Source organism: Mytilus californianus, unplaced genomic scaffold (genome assembly GCF_021869535.1).
Source record: "Mytilus californianus isolate M0D057914Y unplaced genomic scaffold, xbMytCali1.0.p SCAF_7, whole genome shotgun sequence".
NCBI lineage: Eukaryota > Metazoa > Mollusca > Bivalvia > Mytilida > Mytilidae > Mytilus > Mytilus californianus.
The window spans coordinates 80,001,413-80,014,073 of NW_026262723.1; the positions used below are offsets into that span (position 1 = coordinate 80,001,413).

The 12,661-nt window shown below is 32.3% G+C and overlaps 1 protein-coding gene across 1 annotated transcript in view; it reads left to right on the forward strand.

Moving 5' to 3' along the window:
* Positions 1–420: 420 nt before the first annotated feature.
* The window catches only part of LOC127708774 (glutamyl aminopeptidase-like), a 47,830-nt gene continuing 35,589 nt past the window's right edge, over positions 421–12,661 (forward strand). Inside the window, exons 1-3 of the mRNA XM_052213892.1 lie at positions 421–1,306; positions 11,127–11,268; positions 11,719–11,856. Coding sequence (XP_052069852.1) covers positions 675–1,306; positions 11,127–11,268; positions 11,719–11,856 — 912 coding nt within the window. The 5' untranslated portion in view covers positions 421–674. The remainder of the gene's footprint in view (positions 1,307–11,126; positions 11,269–11,718; positions 11,857–12,661) is intronic.

The window sequence follows — 12,661 nt, forward strand, 5'->3', positions numbered from 1 at the left end:
GATGAAGAAGAGCAATATATAAATTATTAGTTCTTACAAAGAAAATATCTTCTTACATCTCAACTTTAATTGCAACGTGACTATTCTTTTTTGTATCTTCTGATTATGAGTTTACTGAAGCGCTCAAAATGTTTCGAATTTATGTTATTCGTTGACCACAACGCAGTACATTTAATGCAGCATTTTTTTTTATAGATTTTGGACTTCGTCTCGTCTATATCGTACATTTGTACCTTGTAACTTTTCATTTAAAAAATTATTCTGTAAATGTTAACCATTACTTCCTTTGGGATTTGAATGTTACCAGTTCAAATATTCTTTCAAATATGCAAAGTTATATGTTTGTAAAAGTAAGTATTTCAAATATAACGCTTGTCAGTACTGTGAATATAAAGTGACGTCAGACTGAATTACCTGATTATATCCAAGGCATTTCTACCTGAATATCACTACAACATAGTTATCCAGTGTACTTATCATTGTATATATCTGTAGATCGTCAGTATGATTGTTAATGACCGTTTTCATAATCTAGACATGCTTCGTTAGTAATATTATTTATTAATATCCGGGTTCTGTCAAAATTTCATCTTCACGAATAATGTGAATGTTGTTGTCTTAATTAATGTGATTTCACAACTTTAAAAGTATATTTTATTAATTTTGTGTGAAAAATGGAGGCAAAACAATATAAAAAATATGCTGTGAACAAAAGGATTGTGTATTTTGTTGGATTTTTGTTTATAGCTATTCCAATAGCGGTAGGAGTACTTGTATGGCATTTTATGCCTAAATGTGATGAGAACAAAAATGTTATTGGAGATTCTGGCGGAAATCAAGGAGATAAAATATCAACAAGTACTGGATCTGCTTTAACAACAGTTGTTTCCACACCAATAACGACACTATCTTTGACGGAACCTTGGAAAAATCTTCGACTTTCAAGGGACGTGCTTCCAATCCATTATGATATCACACTGTATCCGGATTTTTATGATAACCAAAGTTCGTTCTATGGAAACGAAACAATAGAAATAATGGTACACAGAACAACGTCATACATTCTTATACACTATTTATATTTAAATATGACAAGAACAGTATTAAGAGATTCAAATAATAATGAGATCAAAATAAAACCACTCCGTAGTTATGAAGAGAATCAGTTTTGGATAATTGAAACCGAATCTCCACTTCAAGCAGGACGAATAGTTTTTCTTGATCTTCAATTTGATGGATCTTTGACACGTGCTATTGTTGGATTCTACAAAAGCAGTTACGTCAATTCTATAACAAACCTAACAAGGTACGCTACTCTAGATTTTTTATACAGATTATAAAAGAAACTGATTCATAAAACAATGTTAAAAGTGTCATCGCCTATTTCCCGTCAATTTATTTCACACCAGTACCATTTTCAAAAAGTCTTTCAATCTTTACTTAAAATCACAGTATTATAGCTCAATGTGTGTTCTTTGACAATATCATGGATACATTTAAACATGGTGTCAAATTATACACACCTGAAGATAGACCAAACCGTAATTTTTGATGGACATTTTTTTGAATATATATCCCAAAAAAGTGTAAGTAGGACATAGTTAACCAAAAGCCAAGATTTGGTTTGAAGTAAAGCTATCATTATATATTTTGCTTTTCAGATACAGACTTATTTTTGGTTAGGGATGTCTTTTGGTGCAAATGTTTATACAAACATGTAAAATTTTCAATTTTGTATCAAAATGCCTTTAACAGAAATATTCAGCGCCAAATAAAGTTGTTGATTTTTTATGGAATTATGTAAAAGTTGAAATATATTTTAAGTACATGTATATGATAAAGACTCGTAAAGTTCAATCTTCAACTTCCATCAGGATTTGACAACTTAAAGATTTTGACCCTTTTGGAGAAACAAATTACGGGGAAATTGGCCCTAAATCTTTGTTTTCAATCCAGTACAGTTCAAACATATGTCAGTCGATTATCAAATTTAAATGAAAGTTATCTGAACTATGGCTGATACGATTCTTCAGATTTTCAATATGTTCAATAAGTGGCACAAACCTTAACCTATAACACTTACGTATTATGGCCAATCATATGTGTGTTATAATTGTAGAATAAATGGATAGTTCTTTCGAATGTGATCATACAATACAAGTGCTTCTCTATCTGTATTGTACATATCCCTTCTAAAAGTGGAGAAGGAATGTTAATACATGTACATTTTTACATGTATTTATTAGTTGTGCCATAGTACATATTTTTTTATTTGTATCATTGAGATGTCTAATATTGTCAATTTGTAATATGTGTTATTGTTTACCAGAATTACTCTCCTAATTATTCAATATAGATACAATTGTATAAAAACAGAGTTAAACTCTCGAAATCTTTCTCTCTGTAACACCTCATTTACCCTATAGTTAATTATTAACGTTTAACCCATTATATTCAAGTATAGTAATTGCGTTTGCATGGTTATGTGTAAGTTTAAGTAACAAACATCTGAATAATATTCTGTAAAGAAGTCATCAATTAGTACATGGGTGCCTCTGATTATATACTATGGCATTTTTACACTGTCTTATAAAAAACAAAATGTCTTTATATAAATGACAATAAGCATTGCAATATCCATATTCTCATAAAAATGTTTATAATGGGAGTCTATACAGTTTCAAGAAAGTTTGCTGGTTAAATGTCCAGTTGTTATAATTTTTTGTTTATGACCACGCCTTAACAGGGAAAGTAAACACACAAAAATGCTCAGAAGATACAAAGGGGACATTCAAAACTCATAAGTCGAAGAAAAACGACAACGGTGTAGCAAAAAAAAAAAAAAAACGAAGACCAGTCCACTGTTACAACTAGAAAATTTGTTTTCATTTATTGTTTTGTACATAACTCAAGCCGTTAGTTTTCTCGTTTGAATTTTTTACATTTGTCATTTCGGGGCCTTTTAAAGCTTACTCTGTGGTATGAGTTTTGCTTATTGTTTAAGGTCGTACCGTAATCTATAATAGTTGTTTTAAACTTTTGAGTCATTTGGTCTCTGGTGGAGAGTTATCGTATTGACAGTCATACCACATCTCATTTTTGTATAGAAAACAAAATAATGAGCAAAATTGCTCATACATTTGTAAGTAAATGAAAGAAATGATATACATCCATGAAACAAATCGAGACCAGGAAAGTGAATTTGTCGTAACGTCACTATACTTTCTTTTATGTTGTTTTTCTCGTGTCGTGTTGGCGTAATTAGTTTTGAATCCAGTTGGTACTGACAATGTCCTAAGTACATAGCGTTTGTACCCATCTTCGTACAATAGTTTAACACCTTTTCACAATAACTACTCATTCTATATTTCAAGACTTTGTTTCATAAAAATGTCAAATGAAGATAAAATTACTTTTCTATTGACCCCACCAACATCATATTTGTTACGGTTAGCGGCGTGTTGGTCCCGCAGCAAAACGGTGTGGGGCACATAGAGATACCAGGCACCGGTCCATCCGGTCTTGTACGCGCTCTTAAGCTAAATTTTTGCAAGATTTTTATGAAATTTATTTCAAAGGTTTATAATAGGATTGTCTCGGACGATTACGACAAAAGTGGCGATAAACTATTTTAAAAGAAGAAAAGTTCCTTGGAAACATAAAGTACATTGTACACACGGATCAGAACCATATCTGCAAGGAACTGACGATGTCATTCTCTTGAGTATTTTCAAAATTCAATGGTAAGCCTCGTATTTAAAATGTTAAAAAATCAATATATTGAGTTGAAAAATTACGAAATGTGTTTTAGTAGATTCCTTATTTTTCTAAACTCTTTTCCCTTGCCACTTACATGTTTCAAATTGTAAATGCTTTATGGTGCAGGTTCACTTGTTAATTAGCTGTGCAGGTGTGTATAAAAAATGTGAGATTTTCCAATATTTGATTTTTTATTTGTTTTTATTGTCCCCCGCGCGACGCATTAGCTTTGTCTCGGACAAGTTCGAAAATCATTGCGGAGCAACTGTTTTCAAAAGAGTTATGCCCTTAGGAAATATTAACTATATCGCAAATTGCATTATAACCGCTCTCATGTGTACAATTTTTTACCAGATTTCTACCAAGTGTATATAAAAGGTTTATATCATCAATGTCTTTGACAAGTTCGAAAATCAGTTCAGTTCAATTTTTTTTTTAGAGTTATGCTCTTGGAAATATTTGTTAATTATATTAGAAATTACATTGTTTGCTCTTAAGCCTTCTTTTCGCTAAGATACATAAAATAGTTTTAAAGAACAAAAAGAAGTTTTTAAGTTATTGCCTTTGGATATATAAAACATGTGCAACGCGGGGGACATTGGAACTCCGTTCTTTTATCTATATAATGAACAAGTATATATAGTGATATATCATTGATATATATGTTCATTTACTGTTTATAAAATTTCACATTGTTCGAAACACTAAGGTGTTTCTACCCCCAGGAATAAATTGCATTAGCTGTATTTGGCACAACCTTTCGGAAGTTTGGTTTTTAATGCTTTACTTCGTATTTCATGTGTCCGGCTTACATTATTAAGTTAGTGTGTATAACGTTTAACTCTCCGCATAACTACTACTGCACTAGATGCGCATTTCGACTTGTAATGTCTCTTCAGTGAGATTGAGGCCAAAATATTTGAAAATCAAACAGTTAACGCATACTATGAAGATCTAGAGCTGTTGAAGATTGTGGTTGTCGTTGGTTCACACCGATCATGCTTGTTTTTCATTAAATGTTTTGTAATAAATCAGGCCGTTAGTTTGTTCGTTTGAATGGATTCACATTTTGTCTTGTCGGGGCCTTTTATTGCTTACTATACGGTATGTATTTCGTTCATTGTTAAATGCCATATATGGTGACCTATAGTCTCTTTTATCTTCGTCATTTTGGTCTCTAGTAGATAACTGTCTCCTTGGCAATCATACCACATCTTCTTATTTTTAAAATGAAAATTGCCACATAATTCATGTTGTTTAGCTGCAACCATGATGATAATGGATAGTTGTCTCATTGGCAATCAGACCACATTTCCTAAGTTTTATACTTCATAATTTGACGATTTGACACCCTGCACTATATGAACTAGATACTTTAAATCTCTGTTTATTTTTATTTCTTAACCAATAAAGTTAAAAATAAGTTTTTAATGATAACAACTATGATAATGTCCTTGACTTTTGAATCAAATGTGTTTTAACATAATCACTTTTCAATTTCGTTACTTCGCATTACTTAAAACTCAAATTTCAACTATTTGGACAATAAACCGATATTTTACTACGCAGTTGAAATCATGAACATGTTTAGGAAGCGAATGGACATGCATTCAGTTATACACCATATGATACTTATTTAGATATATTAACCTACAAGTTTGCAAGTTTTCATGTTAAACTAAATTTGTACATGCACTTTACATGACATGCATTTACATATATCACATGTAACAAACATTCCGATACTTGATACATGCAATTATTAATTATAGTGTATGTGTGTCCTGTTTGAATGATACTGAGTACCTAAATGAACGCAACACATCATATTTCAAGCCCCATTCGGTCCCTTTTTGAATAACAAGACTAAAACGTCTCTTCCAATGTCTTTCTCAAACATTAGGAAACATGTTACAATTTACTTTTATCAGTTTAGTCTCGCATCAACTTTTTCAATTTAAAAACTTGCAACTAGCTCCATAGGGGTCAAAATCAAAACTTACAAATTGTCATCAAAATGTGATCACACTGAACCAAATGCATGGGCAAATTGTTAATCTTCTAGTTTTATAAACTTTGTTATGGTGGAAATTGTTCATCCAAAGAGTTAATTCCCTTTTTGCTAAAACTGTAGAATTTGTAAAGTAAACGTTTAAATCTGAAAATTGTATGTATACATATCCTAATGAGACTATAAACCAGAGACCAAATGATGTAAATGTAAGTAATTTTAGGTCATCAGGTCACCGTCCGGCCTTCCACAATGAGCAAAACCAAAACCGTATATAAGTTATAGAAGGCCCGACATGACAAATTTAAAACAATTTAACGATTAACGATAGAAAAATCCTGCCTGATTTATGTACAAAACAATAAACCAATGAAAAAACAAATATGATAGACAGCGACCTACGACAACACTGAATTACAGGCTCCCGACTTGAGAAAGGCGCATACAGAATGAGGCCGATTTTTAAAATAAGTACATAAATCTACTGATAATTACGGTTTTTAATTTCGCTATCTTGACAGATATAAAAGTTCACATGTGGTCACATTGTTCCTCTAATAAATTAAAAATTTAAACCCTTCGGAATACTTTTTTCTTAGATAAATAATCCGTATACTACAAAAATTGATGGCATTGGGAATTAAAGACAAGTAACCTTGCTTAAGAAGAGAACTGTAATTAAAATATAAGTTAAAATATGATGGCGTTACTGGTTTCCGAAAGGAGCATATAGTATACAAGAGTGCTTTTGATGCTCCTTGTATTCCTTTTGAATTTTGTTTTTAGCCATTAAATGTCATGAAAGCACAACTGCAGAAGTCGCCCACATTTCTCGTGTTGAGTTATGAACAACATTAGTACTTGAAAAGACATTTAGCTATAAGAAATGTTTTTGTCATGATATTGATGTGAGGTTGATACTCATACCATGTGTAGTCAAGCCTTAGTGTGTCCATTGTGACTTGTTAATGACGTGACATAAACAATACAAGGAACCAGACTACATGTATATCATCGTATGGATTTATCAGAAATATTAACATAATTTTACAAACAATAGTACTACAGGCAGAGGGTGAAACATTTCGCCTGGTTTAGCAACTTCTCTCGACTTAGATTGCTCTGCAGTTAAGACGTGCAACAAGCATGATTATGTTACCAAGCGTAAGACATAAATCGTTCGTCTGCCTTGACCTGTGTACATAGTATTAGGCATCTTTGATATAAATAGTTTTTGTGCTGGGTGCGTATGGTGGATATTGTCGTAAACATGATATACTACTGTTATCGGAATTACATTTTTGTAAATTTATTGCATTCAATAACTCTCCAGTCCGCATTAATTGAATTTCAATAAACAGTTGAATGGTTCTTAAAGATCATGGTATATTGTATATTCATCGTACTATCAGTCTTTTTATTGAGAAATGACACCTGAATACATTTGTTATTCAAATTTTTCTATTAAAACTTGACTTATATTATTTAGCACAATCAAAAGTGGTTTAAACGTTTTCATTACAGTGCATTTAAGATGAACATTGTGACATTGTTGCGTTCTGTGCTTCAAAAGAAAATAAATGGAGAATTGTGTCCATAAGACTCAATTAATACCCCCGCTTGAATATAAAGTTTTTAAGGGGCATAACTCAAGAACAGTATAAGTGACGCCACCCAAATTCGAACTTGATCTGAGTTTTGCAGAAATAAGCATTGTGTATAAATTTCATAACATTTGGTTGAGGCAAACTTAAGTTAGAGAACGGAATCGAAGAAAAATTCAGCAATTTTTCCATTTGTAAAGGAGCAGTAAAAGTAACTCTAGAACAGTAAAAGTGACGCCACTCAAATTTAAACTTGATCTGTGTTTTGTGTTAATAAGCATTGTGTGTCAGTTTCATAAAATTTGGTTGGGGAAAACTAAAGTTCGAGAACGGAAACCAATTTGGGGAGGTACAGACGGACAAGGGTAACACTTAATGCCTCTCCGCTGCGGCGGGGGCATAACAAATCAACAGTAGCTAAACTGAAATCAAAACCAAAAAACCTATAGAAGAGTGAAATTCTAGTGAATTCTCAAATTTAGTTATCTTGTTAAGTACACAAATTTTATAATTTCGTCGCTTAGAATTTTTTTCATGAAATATTCATAGGTTCAGTATTTTCTTGTCAAACTCGTGTCTGTGTTTACAAATCCCGCTTTATATTCCCATTTTCATTTTCCTTTTTTGTAAATCGTGCTTCGCGAATGTGTGTACTTGCTTTGATTTAGGACTTTTTGATTTTTTCTGCAGGCTATTCCTTACCAAATATTATTGTTCTGTCCATAGAAGTGAAATTAACGCCATGTAAGGCTCCGCTATGCGAGAGATTTAAAAATAAAATTTATAGCTTATTTTGAGAAAAGATACTGAGATACAAGAAAGAAATTAAATCATTACAGTAAATGTTTAAACCCTCAATACATTACTTAACCAAATAGTAACAGAAACAGTTAACAGACCGATAATATCAAACACTAATAGGAATAACATGCTAAACCTAAACTACACAAAACACCCTTAAAATATCGTTTTATCTCGGACTCTAGTAAGTGTTCTACTACTAATCTTTCGGTGCTTTTAACGAGTTCCTTAACTTCTATCAAAGAACTTATCGTTAATCTTCGTAATAAAACATATGAAAACAGTGGAATTAACCATTTTTGGAGTGTAAAAATTCTTTGGATGTTTTAGATAATTACGTGCATTTGATGGTCCTTTTGATTCGGTTGACAGTGTTGACCTTTCCACTCTTTATACTACATACTATATCTAATTAAATGGTCGTTTGATAAATCTGGTTGCAAATTTATCTCTAATGAGGAAGGTAAATATGCTAGATATACTTACTGGAGGTGTGATGAGATGATTAAAGCACTAAATTTTCTCTTTGACAACATTTATGTTCGTTTCGGCAATAAGGTTTATTGACAGCTTGTAGGTATTCCTATGGGCACCAATTGTGCCCCTTTAATAGCAGACTTGTTCCAATACTGTTATGAATCAAAGTTTATGGCCAAACTATGTAAAAAACCGTCTAAATTCCATTTAATTGATAAATGCAAGGACACTTACCGTTACCTTGATGATATTTTTTCGTTAAATCAAGAATTCTCTAAATATACTGCTCAAATTTACCCAAAGGAACTTACTTTAAATAAATCTAATATCAACAACAATGACTGTCCTTTCCTAGATTTAGATATTTCAGTATTACACCAGAAACTCTTCACAAAATTTACGACAAAAGGGATGATTTTTTCTTTCCCTATTGTAAATTTCCCTTTTTGGATGGTATGTTCCTTTGGCACCGTCTTACAGTGTTTATATATCCCAACTCGTTCGCTATGCTCGTGTCTGTTGACGTTTTGGATTTTAATGAGCGTAATCTATGTATTACTAATAAATTATTAAGTCAGGGATTTCGTTACCACAAATTACTTAAAACCTTTACTAAATTCTTTCATAGATACAAAGATTTGGTCTGCAAGTTTGGCTGTACCTGTAGAAACTTATTTCAAACGGAATAGCACATCCTTAATTTTACGGTGATGTTGTAAACCGAGCCCAGAAATTTAGATACGATCCGGGAAAACTTAACAATCTTTTAAATAAACTTATTCTAAAAGGTTACCTTTTCAACACTGTAATTAAATCTTTGAATATTGTTTTTATTGGTATAAATATTGATTTTGTTATCCGTAAATTAAAACCAAACTAAATATTACACATAATGTACTTTCACGGTACTACAATCTGTCGATACCTATAGTTTGGCATGGCACAAGGTCATGTTTTTCCCTGACTGTTAATGACGTCTTTACACTAAATCCATTGGTTGTTGGATGTGTACTGATTGATATTTTAGTCTTAGATACATGATTTTTTTCATTAGTTGTTATTTGCTTTGAATAAGCTGTCAGTAACTGCTAGTACTCTCAGAACTGTAGTTAGTGTCTTTTTGTTTTTGGAATGTATAAGTACCCGTCCACTCTGTGTTTTTGTTAGATTCTATTTATATCCATCTGATGAGTTAAGCCTTTTTCAACTGATTTATATAGTTTGTTCTTATGTTGTACTGTTTCACCACTGTCCCAGGTTAGAGGGAGAGTGGAGCGCTCACAAACATGTTTTACCCCGCCACATTCTTTATGTGCCTGTCCCAAGTCAGGAGCCTGTAGTTCAGTGGTTGTCGTTGGTTCATGTCTGTCATATTTGTTTTTCGTAAATTGTTTTGTTATAAATAGGCCGTTAGTTTTTTCAATTGAATTGTTTCATATTTTTTATGTCGAGGCCTTTTATAGCCGACCATACGGTATGGGTTTTTCTCATTGTTGAAGGCCGTACAGTTGCCTATAATTGCATACATCCACTTCATTTGAACTTTGATGGATAGTTGTCTCATTGGCAATCATACCACATCTCCTAATTTTATAAACATTTTCATTAGGTGAACCTAGTATTTTGAAGATAGCTGCTTGTTACACTTGTGTCATGGACATGAAATTACTGTTGCACACGTCTCCGAAAAAAGAAACGGATATGACAGTGTTGAAAATAAAGCTTTTCCAGCGGGACTATGTGGTTTCAAAAATCCACCAACGCAAGACGGAAGTGAAGGAGAATAGCTGTCTTAATGTGTAACAGTTGATTAAAACGAACCGGAAAGATGCCACTGGTGTGCGTGTTAAAAATAGTCCGTGTATACCAAACTTTAAATACATTTAGTAACTTCATTTTTATCCAAGCAATTTACAGACTGGAAGCAAGCATAGGAAGAATGTTGCGAAGTTCAACTACATTGCGATCGCTCAACCCTCCTAGTCTCCAATAATGATATATTGTTTGCAACAAAAATAAAGTCATTTAAAACATTTGTTTTGTACGTTACTCATCTGATCACCCAACCGACAGAATACGAAATAATAGGAAAGTACTAGCATTTACTAACAACTAGTATGAATCAAATCACTAGATTGGAAACTATCAAAACATTAAGTCAAAGTCTACAAAAAGTATGATTTTGTTCTCAACACCATACAGCGATAACAGAAATCAAGAGAATGTAGCCTTAGTAACATAATATTGAATTTTGCGAGAAAGATGTTTACAAACTGACAATAGAAGTTACCTTTTAACTTGACCCACCTTCTGAGCATTCGTTGCGTGCAAAACATTATTTGTTAATTGTTGGACCTGTTTTCCCTTCTCCCTTTAAACCGGACATGTTTACAATATTAATCATTCAGTAACCAACGAATTATCAAAAAATATTTGAACATCATGTTTCAGTTTATTAATATTCCATTTTGTAGACATATGGTATCATCTAAGTTTGAACCAGTCAGTGCACGCAGAGCATTCCCATGCTTTGATGAACCTAACATAAAAGCCAATTTTACAGTCCATCTGGTTCACAGAAATAACTACATAGCTTTATCAAACATGCCAGAGGAGGTGAGTCATTCATGTAACATGTATACTTTATGTGTTTCTGAAAGTCATAGTGATGGTTTCGCTTGTTCTTTAAGGAAATAAGTTGACTTTTACCAAAATTGCCATTCATTCCTAATTACTAAATTTCTATTCAAGCTAAGATACAGAAAGGATCTATTGTGTTATTTTTTAGAACAATTCACTGACAAAATATGCATGCTTGGTTGCTTTTAAAAAAGAAATTGAACAGTATAATTATATTTCCATATCCATAAGAATAAGTGTCAACAAAACAACAAAAGACGTTCTTTAAAGTTTATAGTCTTAAAAGTCGTTTAATGTTTATTCCATTTAGAATTTTAATATTTTTTCTGTGGTTTTCTGCTCTTTTGTCAAGTTGCTGTCTCTTGGACACATTCCTCTTTTCCATGCTCTATTCTACATTGTGTTATACCATTATTTGTTTTGTAGACTACTGTTCCATGGTCCGAAGACAACTCGTTGATGAAAACAGATTTTGAAGTCTCTGTGAAAATGAGTACATACTTAGTGTGCTTTATTGTGTGCGACTTTGATCATCTGGAGAGCACAACTAAACATGGCGTTAAGGTAATTTCAATTACTTCCTCCAGCACTTAGAGAAATAGTACATGAAATGAAAGTTATAGCACAAATCAAGTGGATTTAATAAAAACCTAAAAATTTTGAGTTTGTAAATGCCGGCTGCAGATAAGAAAAAACGCATATTTTATCATTCAGCCCCATTAAACATTTTGACAGAGGTAAGTCAGCATACATAAACTACTGAAGACTTGTAGTCTTAACTTTACTTGATCTATATGACTAAACTAAACAGTACTACCAGTTGCACGACACATCCTACGTTTTCCAAATAATCTGATCTGTAGACGAAGACTGAACCGTACTTATTGGGGTTTTATAGTACAAAAAATTGTAATCGACAGTCTTAACCAACTACGTCAGATTCTGAACATAACTGACCATATCTAATTCTTACCTTATAATAAATTTGAGTAGAGTTGGTCCATTTTATGTAGATTACATTCAGATGTGGTCTAAGTAATCAGTCGCAGTCGCTGATGGTCATCAACGAGGAAACGAAAACGGGATTATAACTGCAACAATTGGAATATATCCATGGCAATATGTAACACAGATTCTCTGTAACGGTCAAAAGTGTTGAAATGCGATTTCAACGATAACAATAAGAAACCTTGTTTAAAGTCATTTGAAACTTAAAATTAAAAAAAAAAGTTGAATATGTTTTATTTACTTTAAAGGCAAAGTTTTACTACCAAACAAGTGTACGTGAGTGAACTTTCTTGCAAAAGAAAGTTCGTAATTATTAAATTCGTAATAAATGTACTGCTTTTGAATTATTGTGTTCCCGTAC